The sequence below is a fragment of the Camponotus vicinus genome, unplaced genomic scaffold (genome assembly GCF_025532165.1).
Source record: "Camponotus vicinus isolate PSW18456_S1 unplaced genomic scaffold, iyCamVici1.0 SCAF_13, whole genome shotgun sequence".
Taxonomy (NCBI): domain Eukaryota; kingdom Metazoa; phylum Arthropoda; class Insecta; order Hymenoptera; family Formicidae; genus Camponotus; species Camponotus vicinus.
Window position 1 is genome coordinate 3600673 of NW_028141949.1, and position 21794 is coordinate 3622466.

At 38.2% G+C, this 21794-nt stretch overlaps 3 protein-coding genes and 1 long non-coding RNA gene across 7 annotated transcripts in view; 1 reads left to right on the top strand and 3 right to left on the bottom strand.

Annotated features, from left to right (window-relative positions):
* Nucleotides 1-1457, bottom strand: part of Jing (AE binding protein 2 jing) — an 89059-nt gene extending 87602 nt beyond the window's left edge. The window contains exon 1 of the mRNA XM_083085844.1: nt 1-1457. Within this exon, the coding sequence (XP_082941970.1) occupies nt 1-1202 (1202 nt within the window). The 5' untranslated portion in view covers nt 1203-1457.
* Nucleotides 2-21794, top strand: part of LOC145963710 (uncharacterized) — a 27635-nt gene continuing 5842 nt past the window's right edge. Inside the window, exons 1-2 of one of the 2 annotated variants that reach the window (XR_014436235.1) lie at nt 2-1812; nt 19397-19744. This is a non-coding gene — a long non-coding RNA (uncharacterized LOC145963710). Of the gene's footprint in view, nt 1813-8180; nt 8425-19396; nt 19745-21794 lie in introns of those variants that run through there. The other variant, XR_014436236.1, reaches the window with a different exon arrangement.
* On the bottom strand, nt 3300-10955 carry LOC145963707 (bestrophin-4). Of its 3 annotated transcripts, none has more exons than XM_083085853.1 (10): nt 10795-10955; nt 8067-9271; nt 6384-6704; nt 5679-6012; nt 5288-5509; nt 4812-5107; nt 4687-4719; nt 4298-4512; nt 3942-4212; nt 3300-3631 (listed from the first exon to the last, which is right to left on the bottom strand). In XM_083085853.1, the coding sequence occupies exons 2-10, from the start codon at nt 8135-8137 to the stop codon at nt 3319-3321; spliced, it is 2076 nt and encodes a 691-aa protein (XP_082941979.1). In that variant the 5' UTR covers nt 8138-9271; nt 10795-10955; the 3' UTR covers nt 3300-3318. The 3 variants fall into 3 exon arrangements, with proteins under 3 accessions (XP_082941979.1, XP_082941980.1, XP_082941981.1); XM_083085854.1 differs by lacking the exon at nt 10795-10955 and adding an exon at nt 9659-9968; XM_083085855.1 differs by lacking the exon at nt 4687-4719.
* LOC145963704 (phospholipid-transporting ATPase VD) overlaps nt 12220-21794 on the bottom strand; it is a 21400-nt gene continuing 11825 nt past the window's right edge. Inside the window, exons 5-18 of the mRNA XM_083085843.1 lie at nt 19384-19659; nt 18943-19111; nt 17853-18206; nt 17225-17520; nt 16875-17033; nt 16519-16792; nt 16011-16443; nt 15285-15679; nt 14835-15122; nt 14444-14695; nt 14266-14370; nt 14011-14198; nt 13612-13785; nt 12220-13514 (exon numbers count right to left, since the gene is read on the bottom strand). Of these exons, the coding sequence (XP_082941969.1) occupies nt 13463-13514; nt 13612-13785; nt 14011-14198; nt 14266-14370; nt 14444-14695; nt 14835-15122; nt 15285-15679; nt 16011-16443; nt 16519-16792; nt 16875-17033; nt 17225-17520; nt 17853-18206; nt 18943-19111; nt 19384-19659 (3415 nt within the window). The 3' untranslated portion in view covers nt 12220-13462. The remainder of the gene's footprint in view (nt 13515-13611; nt 13786-14010; nt 14199-14265; nt 14371-14443; nt 14696-14834; nt 15123-15284; nt 15680-16010; nt 16444-16518; nt 16793-16874; nt 17034-17224; nt 17521-17852; nt 18207-18942; nt 19112-19383; nt 19660-21794) is intronic.

The window sequence follows — 21794 nt, forward strand, 5'->3', positions numbered from 1 at the left end:
CTGTCAGAGCTCTCGGAGCTGTCGTATCGATCGGCGCACCGCTTCTTGCCGCAGGGCCCTACGAGGGTGTCCTCGGCCATCCTAACCTGTCCCTTGAACGGGCTGCCCTGGTGCCTGGCGACCGCGCCGTTGTCCGTCTTCGTAGCCGCGGCAGCGTCCTCGCCGACCACTCGCGTCTCTTGCTCCGCCATCGGTTTCGCCTCCCTCGTCGTCGTCGCGACTACGGCGACGCTCGCTCTCCTCCTGCCGCCGTCGCGATCCTCGCGGTCGTTCACTTCCGGCGCACCGTCCGCGCTCGAGCGTCGCGGCGACGACGACGACGAGTCGGTCGCCCCGTCGGCGCCCTCGACACCGACGCGCATCGCCGCGTTATTATTATTACCACCGGTCATGATTAGCGCGACACCACCAGCACCACTTTTACTACCACTAATATTATTTCTCCTGCCAGCACTATCACCGTCGCAGTCACTATCGACGCCGCCGCTGCCGTCGTAATAATCGTCGTCGTCGTCGTCGCCGTCCCCGTCGTCGTCCTCGTCGTCGTCGTCGTCCTCGGACACGACGCTACGGACTACCTCGATCCTAACATCGTCGCGACGATACAGACCGACACTGCCACTGCCGCCGCCGTCGTCGCTGCCACTGCCGTCGACGCCGACGCCGATGCCGACGCCACCGCTGCCGCTGCCGCTCTTCTCGTCGTCACTCGCGGCTGTCCCAGTCGCGTCGACGCACGACGACGAATCGTCACCACCACCGCCACTACTACTAATACTATTACCACCACTGTCGTGGTTGCTGCCGACGCGATCGCTATCGTTGTCGCGATGATTGGTAAGGTGATGGCGATGGGGATTAAAGTGGTGATGATGATGATGATGATGATAATGATGAGGAGATGGTGGCGGTGGATGATGGTAAGAATGACGAGGTGAATGATGCTGATGATGACGGTGATGGACGCGGCGATCGTGGGGCGAACGATAATGATCGTCGATCGAAGACGCGTCCTCGTGGCCGCGCTTCGCGGACGAAGCGTCCTGACCCGGAGTCGGAGTCGTCGCGATCGGCGTGGTGGCGTCCGCGCGTTTGTGCCGCTCCCTCGTCACGCGAGAATCACCGTCCCCCAGTTCGCTCGCCGCCGCCACCGCCGCGGTCGCGGTCGCGTCCTCCGCCGCGGACGGACCGTCGTCTGCCATCTTGTAAACGAACGCGCACTACTACTGTACTATGGATCCTGTCGTGTCCGGCAGTGGCCGTTATGGCACGCACGGGCCGCGCCACCGCTAAAAGCCAATGTCGCGCTGCTCCACGCTACTACGGTCCGGCAGCGCACACGGCTCTCGGCTTGGCTCGGCTCGGCTCGCGAACGCGAGCCCCTTCTATTCCCACTCCGCGTTGACGCGTGAAACGGCACCGCCACCTCTCGCCGACGGTCTGGCACTGCTAGGTACCGCGGCCGGCCGCCGCTCGCCGCTCGCCGCCCCACCGACGCCGGAGACGGCCGAGCATGCGCGGAGACGGCCGAACGCGAGCGAAGGCGGCCGAGCGCCCGAAGATGGCCGAGCGCGCCCGAAGGTGGCCGAATGCGCGCGCGCGCGTCTGCGACCGAGTAGACGTGTGTCCTCGGAAATTTGTTTCGCGTCGTCAAAGGTCGTGACGCGCTACGCTGTAATGTGCGCGTATTTGTCGCGATTTCGTGTGTTTAACATTGTGTATTCACTGGCGATTATGGAATTACGATGTACGATGGCTCCGATCTGCGGACAGCTTGCAGAGCGACTGATGCAGGTCCGACAACATTTGGCGGTAAGTACCGCAAACATATTTGCCGTGAAATTCAAATTCCCTTCTTCGAAGTAAATGGATCGTTCGATTATTATTAATTCGACATATAATTACCGCGGTTAATTCATCGCTTCGATATTTCGTAGCTCTGCGATAGATTTTAAATCTCTTTTTCCTATTATTTGAAAGTAAATCTCGGCTCAAATTGACAAAAATTGTAACTTCTGTTTCATTCATTCAAGAGCGATAAACTCGGTTTTTTTTCATTTTTGTAGTATACGATTACAAAACATAAGAGATTTTGTTTATGTTGTAATAGATGAAAAACCAATGTTTATGTTATCGAAAATACTTTATTTTAATAATACTGCAAAAAAATGACTTACTTACGGGCATCATAACAAATTGTGTATATTGTGGAATGTTGAATCGAAAATGACAATAGTCACATTGTGCATACATTCAAAAGATCATAAATATATTTATGTGTAATACTGAGATGAAATATGAATATTAAATTCACGCAAAATAAAAAATTGAATACAAAGTTTAAATATATAGTTATGTAAACAGATCTTAATTAGATTTTAATTTATATTTATAACTTTTTTTACGTAAACTTGAAATTATTCCTCTTTATAAATTTTCAAAGGCAATGTTCCAAACTTTGTAATTTTTTAAAAAGAGGTTTAATCAGATATATCGAATAAGAATCGAATACATTTTCATTAATAGCACCTTCATAGTTTTTCTTATGTTTCTCATTCGTTAAGGGTCGTCTACAATGGCCGTGGCATAAGGTTGTAAGGCCGTAGTCGTAAGAAATTGACCAATCCCAGTTGAAGTTCAGGAGAATAATCAACTGTGATTGGTCAATTTCTTACGACTACGGCCTTACAACCTTATGCTACGGCCATTGTAGACGACCCTTTAGAGACGTATTATGGAAGTATTCTCTCTACGTATATCAGTATACTTACTTAATTATAGTCAAAATTAATTATATGTTTTTGCTATATACATTTTTTATACTAAAAGATACGAGATTTTTCGTTTTTCACTTATAAATATTATGAAATATTATGAAACTTTCCTTGTTTGTTTTGGTTTTGTTGTTTATACGAATAGTTTTCGCACAATAATGTTTACATATGTATATGTATATATGTATATATTCATTAAAAACACTTCTGTTACGTGATACATATATACATCCATTTGAAACTTTCTTTTATCAATTTGATAAATTCGAAACTTAAGACTGATCTCGCGAGAATTACAATTGATTTCTATACATGAATAATAATTTATATCGCCAGCACTTTGCTCTGAATAATGACAACACAATTATAGATTCTTTTCACGAAATATTATTTCAATATGTGTGTATATTGAAAACACGTAAAAAAATCTATCACTTGTGCGGTGATGTATTATCGCGTTACTCTATCCAATTTTTTATTTGGATATCTAGGCTTATTTAGGCCAGTCATGAAAATATGGATGTAAAAAAAAAAAACATTTTTTCTAAAATTGTTCGTCACGTTCGCCCATGCCGCGTCGCGACGTGTCCGCTAATTCCGTCAGCAAAAGAGTCTCCGCATCGGGAGAACTTTTCGATTGGCTAAATGTACCGATATGCCCACTAACACTTCGAGTGAGCTTTCGTTTACGTCTCTCTTTCTTTCTCTCGGTTTTCAATTTTGTAAATTCGTTCCCGGAGCTGTCGCTGGAACACGAGGAGCTTGCGGTACTGGGTACATCATCGTTTATCCCGCTACCGGGACTCGCCGGTTCATAGGTGATGCTTGATCGTGCCGATTGCATGGATTCTTGTGTTCTGAAAAATTTTATAAGACCATTATAAAATATTCCCTGAAATTATATTATAATTGCAATATTTAAATAAAATTTATTCTCAAGTATACACACACAGATATGTATTCAAGTTTCTTTAGAAATTTAATTTTATGAAGAGAAACATATTTTAATTAAAAATCCAATATATATTTTTAATAAAGTGTCATTTTTTAATCTATATTTGTCACATATAGGAATTCATTCGTGGAATTTCTCAATACATATATTTATAAATATCATTGAAAAATCAAATATCACTTGTATCACATATCTGTTGTTAAGTTACCAACCTTAGAACTCTTGATTTTTCGCGCACGGTTCCCGATTCCGCGCTACTGGTTGCTGCTCGTGCAGGTGCGCTCCTGGAGAATACTTCGCGGCTACGAAATTGTGCTGGTCCAGGCACGTCGACAGGCTCGCTCGGTGGTGGTGGGCCTTGTGCGAATATACTTTGTACATGAGGCCTATTATCGTTCGATTGACGTAACGATGTGAGCGTCATTTGCTCGTCTACCTCCTCGATGACGCCTATCTTCATGGAACCTCCTGCACCACTCGCAGCTGCAATCATTTCCATTGTAATCTATCTTGATCTCACAATTTCGAATCATCATCATTTTAATTTGACATTAAATAAGAGACATACCAGTTGGTCGTAGTTGCAAGGAAGCTGCCGAACATGAGTTCGTAATCTTTGGAGTTTTAGTACCACTTGCGGTACTTCCGTCCGGTCTGTCTTCCTTACTAAAGAATCTCTTAAGTACACTGGTAACGCTGTTTATTCTCGTGAGTGAGCCACCCAGGCTAGGAATTGAACCGCCGCTAAGGTTGCGCTCTCGATTACTCACTCTACTGGCACTTCTAATGGAAAATTAACAAAGCTTAGAATCGTAAATACTCAGTTGCTATTACATCTCACCATATTTTAAAAAAATCTGATTTTAATGTATTATTCCTCATTCAAAATAAATTATTGACTTTCTAATATATTCTTACGCTATATTAATTCATCGCGAATATATTGATAAAAGTTACCTTACTAATCTCTCAGTGCTCTCTGTACCGTTTCTAATTTCGCATTAAAAATAATGATGACGCGTCAGTAAACATATTTCTTTTTTAAATTTGAATAAATATTATTGAAGGAACTGAACAATTACCGGGAAAATTTTCCGCCCACGGTGAAATGTATCCCCGACGCGGCGTCATCGCCTATGTCGGAGTGGAATTTGTGATCATCCGGCGCTAGATCCTCGATTTTAACCGATGATGGTTGCAGTTCTTGTTGCGCGGCGGACAATTGTATACCGGCTGTCGAGTGTTGAGGATGTTCCTCGCGGAAGGGTTGCGCCGCAGCGGTATATGGGAGCTCCATGGGGAATATTTCGTCCCAATATTGATCGCGTATAAGTTCTGGATGATCGTGATGCATCTCGTCGACGATCAAATAGCTTACCTTAAAAGCGAACGAATAATAACGTCATCAAATATCGATATTTCGTTAAAAAAGTAATGTTTCCTCCACACATACATTTAATTGTAGTAAGTAAACGCACGAAAATTTATTATATAATTGTAAATTTAGATAAATTATTATCAATTTTGAAAAAGAAAAAAGAGAGAGAGCAACTCTTACTTGCAAATTGCGGTCGATTAACCAATTTACTTCAAAATCGTCATCGTCCTCGCCAAACGGATTGATCAGCGTTTCAGCGACCTTTAGCCAGCCCATGTAAAAAAAGAATTGTAATGTTGTGAATACCGGAAAATACTGGTCGATGACCGAGTTTGACGTTTGAATCCATTGACGACCCATTACGCTGGTTAAGAAGTAAGTGTATACAGCTAGTGTGACGACCTGCGTGACGAAAAGAATAAAATAAGATTTAAAACTCTGAGACATAAGCTTACAATAAATCTTACACACACATACGTTTTTCTTAAATATGTATTTATTTTCTGAATGATGTATCTACGAATCGCTTTTTTCGTTAATTTTTATTGACTTTAGAAGAATTTATAGTTACCTGAGTATAGACTAACGGGACACTGATTGTATCGTAATGTAAAATAGTGCCGCACTTTCCGCGAAATTTGTTGAGCTCGTCGATGAGAGTCTTGACTGCGAAATCATCGCGTATTCGACCTTCCTTTCGAGCGCGGGTCACGATACTCGCGGCCCAGACTATCGGCAGCCAATGCTTGCTTGGCTTTGGAAATTTCGCATTCAGACTCTGGAATATCGTTAATTCGTTGTCCAGTAATAGGCCGCAGTCCACGAAATGCTCCAAGGTAGGAAATCTTTTCTTTACTCGCGGCGCGACATTTGTTAGGACCACAGTCAGACAGGCGCACACGTACCTAGAATAATAGGATTTATGTATTTCTTAATAGAATTATCTTATCTCATCTCTTATTTTATCTCTTAATAGAATTTGTGCGAAATCATTTTATAATTATTTTACAATCAGAAAAAAATGCATTTCTTAGCTTCTATTTTTTTAAATTTTATTTAAAACGTGATGAAAAATGTATAGTTACTTACATAAGATATTTAATTGATTCATAATAAATTAAATATATATTATGAAAGAAAATTATATATAAAAGATTGATCGTGTTTTATCGTTTAGAAGAAAAGGAAACAATATTATACTATTTTTCTTTTCTCTGACATTATTTCTTCCAACTCTTTATACAACTTTATAACAACTTTACATTATGCTTTATACCTAAGGATCGTACGCCGCATTAAACGACCGCGTTCGTCGTTTCCATGTATAGTGGCTGATACAAAGACCGCAATAGAATCGGGCCATGGTATCGCTAAGTATTGATTCCACCATCTAGTCATCACGATAGTAACATAGAAACCCAAGATAAACGAAACTGGTATTAGATCGCTAAACTCATTGCAGTATGCCACCACAAATTCGAATGTTTTCTTCTGGTCCTCGTTTAATAACAATCGGTAGATACCGGATAGCGAATAGTAGGTGATGAGGAAAACCGATAGGTCGAGCCAGACAAGCTTGTAAATACTCGCTCGCCATCTGAAACAAATTGCATAGCTCGTAAATGAGAAGCGAACATCTGTCATGCGAAAGAGATACGACTTGAGATGATCTTTCATGCCAAGAAATCGTATCTCTGTTTGGCGAATAGACAAAAGTCCTAATGAAAATCTAGCTTTACGATTTGTAACAAAACAGTTAAAACTTTTCATTTTAAAACCGTTGCACCTAATATATACAACTGATGTTATCACGTAACTCGTTATCGAACCGAAAGTCAATAATTCTGCTTACGAGTAGAGACCGTATCTTAGTTTCTTTCTACGAATGCCGGCATCACCGGTTGAAGGCAAATCCGGTTTGAAGTAGTGTGTCAACGTTGGATGACGAAGAGTGTCGTATTTTTATGCAAACACACACGTCAAAAACGTGTCGTCATCCGTTATTTGGGAATACTTCAATATAATTTACGGTGAATATTATTCTCGAGAACGCAGCTCGCTTGTCTGAACATCATTGTGAATGGCATTTACTAAATCTACAACTACGTCATTTTTACGTAAAAAATGTTGAATGTTGAATGATTAACGCGGACGAAAAATTAAAAGGAGAAAAAAAGTTTTATCATATTTTTTTGCAATTGCATTAATTCGCATTGCAATTCTATGTGGAAAACGAGGATGAAAAGATAACGGAACATGTGGGTGGAAAATAATATAAATATAGAAATTGTAAACAGTTGCACAATATATATATAAAATTAACATAGGTTGAATATTAATAGAATACTTTTTAATATCGTGTAGAATTTTTATTCAAATATATAGACAAGCAATTTTTTTTTTAAATATATATTTTTAATAATAAAATAAAAAATCAATCTATAAATCTATAAATATCATCTACATCTATATGAAATAAAAAAAAGATTAATATATATTCTGAATAGTAAAATAAAAAATCAATCAAAAGTTGCAAAAGATATTGAAATAGAACGTTTTATATAACATATGCACGTGCATGCCAAGTTTCGATAAATTGTCTAAAGTAAAAATTTTTTTATTTATACTTGTCTATATATTTAAATAAAAATTTTACACAACGATAAAAAGATATCCCGTTTTCCAATTTGCCATATTCTTATAACTTTAATAATAATATCGCATAGACGTAAAAGTAATAAAATAGAAATATTATAAATTTAGCATGAAAAGAGATTAATCTCAGATATATAGATAATAAATAATAATTTTCCAATAGTTTGAATAACAAAAATTCCAAGAAAAAATTCATCAAAATTTTCGTTCTTGATAAACGACAAATTACCAAATTTTAATAATTATAATTAACTTCATTCAAAATGATTTTATGAATGCCAGAGAATGAAATTTATCATCTCACCTGAGAAGCAATTTGGGAAAGCAACCGAGCCCTCTGCAAGTGGCTACTTCGGCTGTATAGCTGACCGTCATCTTTCACTTGCTGCGTCTTGTCACGTGATTCTCTATCTCTCTCTGACTCAACTTCTCGTATTATATTCGCGTTTTTGCCCACAAGCAACTCGTAACATCTCCGAGAAGCATCGGGAGATGTCAAAATGATAACCGAGCGCGATTATTCGCGTGATCGAGGACGGCGTCAACTTCTCTTTGGCATCATCATTCGCTTCCTTGATACAATCGAGCCCGCGAACCACCATCGGTAAGAGATCGCCAAGGTCATCGTTGACACACGATTGATTCGTCTCTGACGCGATTATGTAAGTTATAGAACATAAGACAAACTCGTTAGCTTTAATATACGCATTTTTCACTTTTGACGTGAATCGATGTTGTCAATAGAACTATTGTTTAAATTTGTTTTCTCACTTCTTCGTTAATATAAATATGTTCGTCTTGTGTAAATATCGTCGTCAATGATGCGAGATGGATTTGGTATAATTTAAACTCTTCGTCACACTAAATTTTATCACGTGTTATTATCGGTGTCTTTTATCATATGTTATCGAGTTTTGGCAAAGTCATAAATTCACGCACTGTATGAATTTACACACGTTATTTATATAAGAATTTATTACTTTAGAGAGATAATCGAAAGATTCTGGATTTTATTGGTTTTCTCCGTTATTTTCGTTATCTCTTTGAAAGATTTATAATTCTAAAATTATATAATTTTTGTTTCCCACAAATATCACGTTATTCAGGAATGTTTTTCGTTTGCTCCGGATATCTTTTGATATTTTATCATTTTATTTTATCTACTTTCTAATTTGCAATCTTCCTTTTTTGTCAAGAATCGTGCATTTTGAACAATCTTTTCGTTACAATTGTTGTTTTCACAGATACACTTTGAAAGTTTTCTCACGGATAAACATTAGATTTGAAACGGTGAATCTAAAACAGGAACTTGATTTGTTTGAGGCTCTTTGATAGATCATGTAACATCAAAGGTCGTCTACATCAAGGACACTGCTTTCATGATGAATATCAAAAGATGTATTCACAAATGTTGAGCTGCTCATTTTCCTAATTATAGGATAGATGCAACTGATACCAATCACGTGCAGATAGTCCGTTCCTTTAATCTTCTTGACAAGAATTTCCAATCTGTAAAAAATCGATGAATTAAAAGAGACATAAAAAGATATAAAATACATTATTCGAATTAAATTATAAAACTCAATTTCTGATTTTCTTTCGGAAAGATTTAGTCAATTTTTAAATATTGAATTTTCTTTTCGTTCGTTCTCATAAAAGGGAATATTTATTACAATCAATCTTTCTAAAAGAGAAAAAAATGAAATGTTAAATCATATAAGTAAATCTTTTATTAATTGATACTAGAAATAATGAGCAAAATTTTTAAAGAATTTTTAAAAATCCAAATCGGTTGATAATTGATTACATCGCTACAGTTACTGCGTGACTGGAAAGGATCAATACGTGGTTGTGTAGAAGGTTAATCAGTAAAGAAGAAGAGGATGTGGCCTTAACCTTTAATTTTCAATCCTTCCTTTTAATCGCTCAAGATTTTAATTCCTGAATGAGAATTTATTCGCGTAATTAATTACTTTTCCTTAATCCCTTTAATCTACAGTTCCCGAAGCATATTTCATATTCTATCGTATTTCTGTTCATCGCTATGAATCGTTATAATTCGAAAGACACGTTATCACGAGTATGTGCGCTATGTGTGTCGATTGGCGCATCGCGTCGACGAAACCGTTAGTCACGATTAATCCTCAAAAATATCGCGAGTTTCCCAATGACGTCATTACTGTAACTAGATACCGAAAGCATTACGGTGATCATACACCTACGTGTAATTTCATTATCACATTAGATTAAAAATGGAACAATACACTGACCGGATCGATATTTAAAACTCATAAAAATATTTGACGTGGCATTATGTATAGTATGCATACATATTAATTAATGTATGATTAATAGCACTAACAGAATACTTGCAAAAAAATTTTTTTAGATTAAACTCCAAGCTTTCGGCCCACAAAAAATGCGATCGCGTGTTATCGGATATGTAAATGACAAAATAAAGAAAAATAAAAATTACAATGTGCCATATAACCGATGGTTTATTTTCGAGCCAATGTATATCGGTTCTCATTTCAAAAGGAATGGAGAGGTATCTTATTGCGTGCTATTTAATAAGTTAATTAACCATACAATTACCCTTTAAGCATTTTTAGTTCCGCAATTTACAACGTTTCCGCGAAATAAAATATTAAGTTGGGAAAAAATTGGAGCATGCGTCGTATGACACTGCTGCAAATCAGCTGTTGTCCAATTTTCAACCTTGGACCTCGCGTGCATTGTAACTAGACAGATGCAATCGTAAAATTTATAATTTATTATTCGCCTAGTCAGCACGCCGTTGTATATCTTTACGACAGATTATGAGTAATAATCATGTGATTGTAAATTATATATCGAATGTTTTAAATATTTTTTTTAAGTTTGCTAAGGGAAGAGATGTAGAATCATGGAAAGTCGATAGCGGTTTCCAGCACATCAACACAGCGAATTTCAATCACGGAACAAAGAAAGATAAGCGTTAGACGAACAGATAGAACGTTTGGCGTTGATTTTTCGTTGATCCTTGCACTTACCTCTTGGATTCGATTAATTCGCGTTCGCGAATACGCGGGAAGTGTTAATTTATTAAACGAACACGTGTGTATCTCGGATCGACCACGCATCTGCCAAGGAACTTTTACGTTTCACGCCGTTGCACGAGCGATTACCGCCTGGCCAACCAGTACTGAGGAGACAGTACGCCAGCATGCCAACGGCATTCCGTGTTCTCTCCACCTTCACCCTCTCCGATCCATCCCCTCCAACGTCCTGACGTTTCCGCATATGTCAGTGGTGCTCACAGTCGGATCCGCTCGTGTTCGGCTGTTACTTATTTTAAACAAGTACGCTTCGGATGCTCACGCGTTTTTACCGCTATTTGTTCCATTAATTTTTTAACGTTCACATCGAAACAAGAATCGCTCATTTTGCAAGCAATTAAGTATATATAAAAATGGTGAATAAAAAAAAGAATCTGTATATAATTTTTAAAAAGGATAAATCTTGTTTTATTTAATACGTTGGCTGTCATGAGCATCACCGGTGATGCTAAAAAATAATATCTAATAAAAATAGTTCACTTAGGTACCATGAGCATCACTTGTGTTGCACAGTAGTTACTCTATTCAATAGAAGGAGGCCATGAGCATTACCTGTGACCTCACTAGTTTTTTACCAAGAAATATTTGTTTATGTATCTTTTATGTCCAAAGAATAATAAAAGTTTAGTTTCGTTACATTTGTTTGTTCATTTCCATCGTGGCACACGGGGAATGCCTTGTTGAATCTTATGGTGGCAGCCAACGTGTTAAATAATTGATATTTTTAAAAATGGATGATCAATTTTTAACTACATACTATATCTCATAATATCTTTATTAATAAGACCATGTAAAATAATATCGCTTTTATAACGTTTTTCTTTGATTAAAAATTCACGCTATTTTATTTTGTCGAAATAAGCAATTGTAAATAGTATTTACATTATCGACATCATCGTGACATCATTAAGGTCTTTCTGAGAATCAAAAGAAAAGAAATAAACGGTAAAAAAGCGTGAGCATCCAAGCACAAATTTACACTTTATAGGCGCTATTCGTTTATAAATGCAATTAACAATATAGCGCAGCTTTACCGCTATCGTTTATAAATGATTTCACGGACTAAAGTGATTCATGAAGAAAGTTAATTCCACAATTAATTGTATCCATAACTTTTACATATATAATTATATCTTCTCGGCTTTTATTTTCTTTTATAAAAAAAAAAATATTGCTAAAAATATGTACATCAAGAAAGCAATACATATATGTAAAGAATCTCTCTTTTTCGATTTGGTTTCTAGTGCATCAGTTACATTATATGAGTTATACGAGATCTATTGATTTAATGTTTACGTAGGACGATTGGGTAAAAAGGCAATTGGCTGACAGAAACAGATGCAAATAACGAAGAAAGAGTTGATTCGTTTTCTTTTAATTCCGCAACACATTCTCCTTACATTGGTAAACGCATACAACGATAATCCGATCATTATCAAAATACTATGAGATAGCACGTGCAACGTGTTATCGATATAACATTTAATATGCATTATCCAAATTAAAAGCTCTAAATCGATATCTCACAATATTTTCTCTCAGATATTGATAGTAACATAACAATAGATATAACAAAGCACGTGTATAACGTCATATTATATTATAATTTATCTGAGGCGTTCCATCGATCGCGCGTGCGAATCAACCGGAAATAGGAAATAACTTGACGCAATCACGATTCTTTGCGTCCGCGCCTGCTTCCTACTGTTCGCTTTACGGTGTAACGCGTAACATCTAATGATAATTTAGCTACAAACTTGTTTAAAAAATAAATCGGTTTGATAAAATATCTATCAGCGGGTGAACCGCGCCTCTCGCGAAACACACACTGTGTATATACATATATACTTAGCACTCTTTTTTTATATAACACTTTGTACATTTATTCTCTGAAGGTATATGTATATATAAATAAAACGCTCGATATATCCATCTTTGTATCTCCGTTCGTTGGTCTTCCGCTTGAAAATAGAATACACGCGGATATACGTTCGAGTGAAGTTTCACTGGAAAAAAAATACAAATAAAATACTTGAAATAATAAGTATAAGAGATTTTCGCTCGAATTCGGCTTGCCTGATACAATTGTAACGCACAGTCTTGGTCCCTAGAAGTCACAGCCATTAAATGCAACGAACAATCTGAGATTTAAGGCCACTCGATTTTTAATTCAGTCGCGATAACTCGAACTCGAGAATGGCAATGAAAATATTAGCGTTATCGCGATAACGAGAACGCGCGGCGAACGCGTCACAAAGTTTCGACGCTTCTTAATAATCTATATTGCACGATTAGATAGCTACGAGCGCGAATTTTCACGCTCGGCTGCACCAACCACGATTAACTAACTTTCCTTTCGCTACATCATTACGTAGCTACAACCACGATCTGTAGAGAATCATGAACCAGAAATAGTTAATCACAGAGGTGGTCAGTGCGAACGACTTTCAAAGAAGGTCAGAAAAAATTCCTCTTAACCGATGAACACGCTTTCGAAAAGGATCGCGGCGGTAAAGAGCCCGCGTACTTTTCCTTCCTTCACGACGATCGACTTTCCGAATTAATGAGATAGGCACGCTTCATTTCAATCCGATTGTGCCTGTCACGCAACGATAGTCGTGAGAGCGCTGCTTTTGCTTCTGTAGCTGTCGGGTCTGCAATAAATAATGAATTATACATTTGGAAAAACGAATATTGCGGAACCTGTGTTTAGAGTAATTAGATAGCACGAAGTAATCGACATATATATACCTGATGGTAGCATGTTGCGAGGAACGTGACCATCCAGCAATAAAGTTAATTTCGCCTCTTTGACTGCTGATACGCTGCCGACGAATTTGATTACCGCCTTTTGCGGCAATTTGCTGCGAGACGACTTGTATAGCGTCTGGTGCAATGGTGGATTGTATCGCCTTATAGACTAACCTTCGATCATTAAGGAAACAAAGAATGCCATTGTATAATTATACCGATATAAGACCAATTATATGGAATTGTAAACGCGCGCAGAGAGCTTAAAGTATACAAAATAAAAATCAAAGCAAAGATGATAAAACTGCAAGCTCATCTTTACAGTCTTGAATTAATTACTTAAATTAAACACTTACACAATTATTGCATAGTCTTAATTTAATTATAAAGCGAGCATACCTAGGCATTAGTGCGAGGACAGACGTAAGTACTACAGTGAACCAGTACGTATGACGCGTAACGACTTCTTCCATTACCCAGAAGGATCCGGGTAAACCCATACAATTAACGCAGACGGCATTATAAAAAAGGCAAAATCCAAAGAATATGCCCAAGGAACCCAAGATGGCACCAATGTGAATTATAGTCTGAAATAGACAACGTGATTATTGACGAAAACAACATCTTCATTTCTTCTTTATTTGTATTACTTACCCAAGATTTAATTTCTATGGCAGCATGAAGCAGCATGACAACGATGCACGCTGTCATAATAGTCGTCCCAAATTCCCATATATCGATCATCGAATCATGATAAACCTGAAAGAATGATGAAATGACGAAAATCTTTGTACGCAATGATCAATCGAGTTTCTTTATATATTGTACTAACCTCTTTGGTAGTAAAGAAAATAATGAGACTTTGGTAAAGAGCATCGCCGATTGTGAGCCAAAACGAGTGCGGCTGATAAACTAGTCCCAGACGTCCTCTTGTGTACAATTCCGGTGCTGAAAGTAACACTCGAGGCGCGGCGATTCGATCATAAATGCCCAAAGCTAGAGGTGGCAGCGAAGTGAACAGCAAGTTGTATAGCATTAAATATATTTGATCTATCATTACGGCACCGGAGAAACCGCAATATAACTGTAAAAAAAAGAGATATATATTTGAAAAACATACACATAAATTTTCTAGCTATAGTTATTTTACGCAGAAAACAGTGTTTTATTTATTTTTATACATTTTTTCTTTAATAATTATTTCTCTTCTTCGCGATGCTCACCTGAAACCAGAACACGAGGAAGACGAAAGTTGCATTCTTGTAAAAGAAATACAAAATCATTCTGGCGAGACGGTCATAACACCAGTGCCCATGCAGAAGGAGGAGCCGGCTGAGTATGGAGAATCGTGAAATCGCGAAATCCGCCGCCATCACTGCCTGCGTACCTTCTTGCCCCGAGATACCGACGCCCACATCGGCGGTCTGTATCATACTAACATCATTTGCGCCGTCGCCGATCGCTAACGTTCTCATTCCCAATTGTTTTTTAACGATGCGAACTATATATGCCTATAATATAGAATTAATCATGCTTTAGTACTTCTTATACTGTATTGATTAACCACTAGATTGCAATTATAAGAACTAGATTACAGTTGAAGAACTTGTTTAAAGAATTTGTCTCGAGTTTATTGACAATCTTGTTTCGTTATTATCGGATAATATTCTTGCCTTTTGCAACGGTGTGGCGCGGCAGGCTAAGACGCTGGAACACGTTTTCGTGAGTTCGAGGAACGGTCCAGTCAAACCTGATCGTGGATCCAGGATCACGGTCAACGTCTTACCGTCCACGACGAGCGCGCGTTGCCGTGGCCACGTACTGCCGATTCTATGGGCATCTCTCTCGGTGGAATCGCGATTCGGATACATGCCGACTGGATCCGCGATCATGCCTGGTTGCTGCGAATGACCATTGTTTGCACTCTCTTTGCACGCCGACTCCAGATAGCCGCGTATGAGCGTCTCAGCGACGGATTTCGATCTCGCCTGCAACTGCAGTAGCTGCATAGCCGGCGAGAAGAGTCGCGCCGAGTACGCCACGTTCACCGCAGTCTCCGGCTTATCTCCTGAAACCGCAAAAGCGAACATTTATACATATATCACATAATCGCTTTGACATTTCTGCGCGTTAATTACGCACAAGAATGTAGTTTCGAAAGACGTCTATTTTATCATAATTTTATACATAATTTTTTTATCTCCTAATCTTTATATAATATTGTTTATGTAATATAATGTATAGACGGAAAGTTAACTACGAGCAAATCCATTTACGATTTGATGTGAACCACCATCACATATTTCTCTATGATGATTATGTATTAAAAATAACGCACGTGCGTCAATGTTAAACCGGTTTGCGTGCGCGCTCACCCGCATATGAGACTTTTCACGAACCTGTCAGAACCCACACGACGATTCCGGCGGCGACTAGAGCGGCCATTGTCTCGGGCACGCCAACTTGCAACTTGTCCTCGATACCGGTCGCTCCCAGCAGCGTTAAGTGCGACTCCAACGTCGCGTACGAATCGCGTATACGACGTTCACGGTTCTCCGTCGCCAGTTCCGCCTCATCGTGCTTTTCTCGCCATATCTCATATTCCTGCGATGTCAATATCCTCCTTGCCATCACCAGGGTACGCAACCCTTGACGCGCGTACGACTGCAGATATTGTCGAATACTTGCCGAGGAGACGGTGTTCTCGTCATTCGGCGACAACGCTGGTAATATCGTCGTGTCGGCACCCTTGCTGTATAACACTATCTCGCCGGTATGAGGATGCCTGAGTAGCACCGACATACATTTCCTATTCGAATCAAATGGTAGTACCTGCAAGCGGTTGAGGAATAATCAGTTAACACTCGTTCTCGAGTGATTTTCATCTGCTCAATCACAATCACCTACGTGAAGTATTTCGAACGCGACCGTTGATTTGTCTGGAAAAGAAACGATTGCACTGCGAGGCGTTCGTTTCACTAGCTTGACGTCGTAAGCACGTGCCGCGTGTACCAGCGCCAACTCGTCAGGACTTTCCGCTTCGTAGATCGCTAGACTTTGTAATAATTCATCGCTGTTTTTTGCGTCTGGACTACGTCTCTTTTGGCCATCTGGCGAAAGTTTTCGTCCCAATAAACCGATCCCTAGACTCGGTATCGATGTTACATTTAGCAATTTTGGCCTGAAAAAGAAATTGTTCTGTTAAATATTTTCATATTTTATGTGGGTACTCATATTTTATGTATATTGAACATTATACCAACCTGGAAAGTTTAAACGGAAATTTCGACGTGTCATCAAACGTATTTGTCGTGCTGATTACAGGTGATACTGGAGATAAGATGCGGGGATTTCTGCTGTTCGGAGATATCGGTATCGGCGGGGAATTAACGGTCGGAAATGAATTAGTATCCTCTGTTATTCTGCAAAATATCAGCATTAAGCTAATAGAAAACGTGATAAAAATGTGATAACAACTGATTTGATTTGTCCATTAAAAATTTGTCGTGTTTGATTAATCATTTTTTTTTCTTTTATAGAGTAATAAATGTACTTTTGTATTTCTTTTATTTCTTAATTAAAATTTTAATTCTTATTTCTAACGAGTGCTAACCTTGCAGAGCGAGTTCCATTTTTTTGAGGTTCCTCGATGACTCCGCTAGAGTTCATGTTATCGTGATGCGGTTGAGAATTTACAACAACCGTGTTGCACGTGGCCAAAACAATAAGAAATTCTTGTAAACGGTGTCGAAATGTACTTATGAGGAGGTCCTCTTTAAGCCGCGAGCACGGAAGCAGATTCTCATTGTCGCCTATGTGCGAATAATCCTGGCCGCTTACCACGCATCGCCTGAACAGCATTTTGTTTTCCGTGAGAGTGCCAGTCTTGTCGGAAAAAACATATTGCACCTGCAATTCAACGGCAGGATAATTTCAAGTAATTTCCAAATATGTTGCATGCATTACTTTCAAAAGATCTTTCGATAAGATAAAGTTTTTGTCTGAGAAAACAAATGCAAAGAAATACAGAGAAGATTACAAAATATATGACGTGACGATGACGGATATTAATTTAAATTAATTAAATAAAAAGATTGAATTAAATAAAAAGATAATTTTTAAATTAGAAATACAAATGAGAAAGAACAATTTTCATAATATCGATTATATGATATATACATTTGTATAAAATATTCTTCCTCGCGCGCGCAGATTCATTTAATATAAATTACCGCACTCACTTGGCCTAATTCCTCCGTGATATTCAGCGCGCGGCATTCCGCCTTACGACCGGTTTCCGTGTCGTGGAGGGCCGGGTCGTGGCCGATATGATACACCTGTCCCACCTTGGCCATCTCGATCGTCACGTACAGACTCAGCGGTATCATCACTTGAAATATTATAACGAAGGTCAGGAAGGTCAGTATACTCTCGTAGACTGGCTCCTGCACCACCGGTAGAAACGGCACCATCGTCAAGCCCGTGTACGTGGACAACCAAAAACGGCAACCGAACGCACCGATCACGCATAGCACCAACAATATCACTACGCACCATTTCACGTCCCTGTTCATCTGCTTCTCCAGACGAGAACGCTGAAATCGTATCATGAAAAAATTTAAATCTGAGCATTAGAGGTTTCTCGTGTTATCTTTCTATGCGATCTATTTATTTAAAGAGCAAATTGCGAAATTATGTAGCAAGATTATCTATTTTTAGGTTTCTTTTTCTTGACAATCGTATTTAATATGCATATCTGAATAATTTCGTTTATTTTCTTTCGCGTATGTTTGACTTTTGACATTTGATGCTTTTCGTTGAATAAGCTTTCTCTGATTTTAATTATAGTTGAATAAAGTCATTTTTTTTACGATCTTATTTGTTCATAACTTTTAGTTACAATTTTTTTAAATTGAACGATTAAATCGTAGTTTATTTATTTTTCTGATCAGATGAAAAAAATTGGATCAGTAGTTAAAAAAAAAAAAACATTATATATATATATATATATATATATATATATATATATATAAATATTTTTTTTTTAAACTAGTGTGATCCAATTTTTTTATATACATATACATACATACATAAAATAAAATGTACAATATATATATGTATGTGTGTGTGTGTAAAATATACATTTTATTATACATTTTTTTTTAGACATATTCTCCTAAAAACCATTTTATGTAGTTCAAAAGATATTCAAGAAAAATTATTTATTTTTTCTTATATAAAATAAAAAAATTGTAATTATTTTCGAATGTGTTCACTCTTTTAATTATTTCAATTATTAATTTAATTGTCTTCTTAAATTTTTTTTTTTACCTTGTATCTGGGTCCACCGTTGTTCAGCAATGCTTTAGTCTCATGACCAGCGTATATGACTATACCCTCGACGAAGTCGGTGTTCTTTAAAACACATTCCCTGAGCAAAAGATTTTCCGTGGACACGGGTACTCTGCCACCGTTCGGGTGCACTACGGCGCCATGAAACCTAACAGACGCATTTAGTGAGATCACTTTTAATTTGATTAATTACTGGTTTACAAACGTTATCACGGTAATAAATACCGTCGATAAGCATTTTTGGGATGAATCATAAAAAAAACAAAACTTTATATTGAAGGAAACATCAATTACAGACATGTTAAGGAATATTTGCTTTTTTTATCTGAGCTCTTTGAAAATTTATAAAAATAATTGGAATCTAAGAGATTGATTTTTTGTTGTTGTGAACATGACAAATTATCGCATACATGTATTTACCTATATATTCTAGTACTTGGCTGATCGACTTCAACCACCGACCGGAACTTGGAAGGCTGGAAAGTATCCTGCAGATCGAGGAAACCCCTGATAACCTGACGCTGCTTCAGATTCGTTTCACCATCAAGGTTGCACGTATCGAGATAAGCTAATCCCTGAGGATCGCTGCTTCTCAGAAGCAAAAGATCGGCCGGTACCAGTTCGTTGTTCGAGAGGTGAACCAGGTCACCCACCTTGACATCCTTCCACGTCACCTTCATGTATCTGTCGCCTTCGCTACAATGAAATCACGAGAGAAATCTCTCGTCAAGAAACTAAGGCACTACTTTTGAGCGTTACTTAAGCAATCACATCGAAAAAGGTAGTTATACTTTCGTAATCGTGCAAAATAATTGGAAAGTTTACGCGATAAATGGATTACTTCATCCGCGCGATGCTTCTTAATTTCACATCTCAAACTCTATAATTATGTAAATTGCATAACTTTGTAGTAAGAATTTAATTAAGAGCGCGATGATTAAGACTACTGCAAATATTTATTTAACATAGCGTAGTTTATCTTAGCTTAATAAACTTAAACTATTACGTGTGTGAATATTACGCGATACTTCATAGTTTTCAGTAAATTAATCAAGTAACTCCGACGCGCACGCACATGTGTCGCTACACTATTATTAAAATCTATTGTTAGGATCAGGAAAGGACTAAATCAATTTATACTTTCTCCTTTCGTACAAAGGAAAAAATATCCGGCGAATAAAATTGTAGAATCTTAACGGATTGACATAAGACAATCGACAAATCCTCGCGTTGCATAAAAGAACTCGTAAGGCTACCCTGCTGTCGTCAGTGTCGCAAAAGTGGACATCATACAGAGTTTTGTACAGCGAGGAATGCAAATATTTATCAAGACCGAAACGAGCGCAACGAAACGCATGTGTTCATTAATAAACATTTGAAGTCTACGTATATGTGTCGGAACAGATTTCACTTGATCATAAATAGCAAGTGATAAAATTGATCTCGCTTTTGATCATAAATAGCACGATGAAAAATTAATAAGTCGATAAGATGTTACTCTTTCAAGTATTCTTTTAAATCAGTTATTAGCTTTAATATTACACAATGTGCAAAAAATATTCGATATCTCGCAAAAGATTTAGAAAACATTTAAGACGTCTTTCTAATAATAACTAAAGATTAATACGCGATATGTTGATACGCGGAACGAAATCGAGTTGCAGGAATCGCCCGTGAGAACTCGGATTCTCTATTACGTGATTCTTTATTACTCTCTCGGCTGTAAGCGGTGGCGGATCGCGACAGGCATCTTTAAGGCGCGACCTTGACTTGCTAATTCAAGTGTTCAGAAGATAGATTCATCTCGTTCGCGTGCGCTCTCCGAGCTGCTAATGATGAAATCGGCGATTGGCGATATATTTCCTTTCAATTACAAGCGCACGGCATCTCTCAAGGTTGCTCGTCCTTGAACGTCACGTCCGCACCCGTTTGATCGGAGCGAAATTAAGACGATCGAGATATCGGAGGTGAACGCGTGGGTGAATTCGAAAGGATGGCAAACAGCCGTTTGCCGTTTGACATTTGAAGACGAACGGAATGAATGAGAGCTAGTTATTGCTTATTTCGCATTCATTTCGGGAATACTGTAGTGTCACAAGGTCGTCTCATCGGCGAGACGAAATGATACAAATATCAATTCTTTTGTTCGTCTCGGAGGATAATACAAAGTAAGAAACGCGTCATGCTTGCTTTTGTATCGTTCACTCTTTTTGAATTTAAAACAACATTTAAAACACGTGAATCGCCGTAAAATGTGTGCATTATGCATCGCATATCGTGCCGTGAGTATCATCGCGATTAGGTGTGGCTTTTGTCGCAGATTCGTATCGCTGTCCCGCGAGAGATTCGCGGCACGTAGCGCGGATACACGAGTTAATTATGCAATTATATACGCAATATTTACGGATGACATTATAATGATTGCTGTACGATATTTTCATACATATATGATACAAATGAAACAAGACTGAAAACAAGACTAGAAATTTAATGATTCTTCCAAGATCATTTATCCGCAAATGTAACATTGCAAGAAACATTAGCTACTTAACATCGACCGATGAAAATGGCAGGTTTTTTATGCATACACGGTATATTACATAAATTCTTTATCATGTATTAGCACGCTGTATTAAAGTGGAACAATTAATTAATGATGATTATTTGTTGTTTATTAACTTTTGAACGTTTTTTTCTCGAACATGTCAGAACATCAAAGGCAACCATATATACCGCGGCAGTACGTATTTGCTATCGCTCCAACCGCATAATAATTTCAGTATAAGTTTTCAACCGCATAGCAAGAGATAACGAGTCAAGGATAGTAAGTT

Excerpts from the sequence above, each read along its gene's own strand:
- LOC145963707 (XM_083085853.1), bottom strand. The coding sequence starts at position 8,137 with ATGACGGTCAGCTATACAGCCGAAGTAGCCACTTGCAGAGGGCTCGGT. Across the intron at positions 5,510-5,678 it reads TCCCGTTAGTCTATACTCAG|GTCGTCACACTAGCTGTATA; the intron begins GTAACTATAAAT and ends TTCGTCACGCAG. Across the intron at positions 4,213-4,297 it reads CTTGCAACTACGACCAACTG|CTGCGAGTGGTGCAGGAGGT; the intron begins GTATGTCTCTTA and ends AAATGATTGCAG.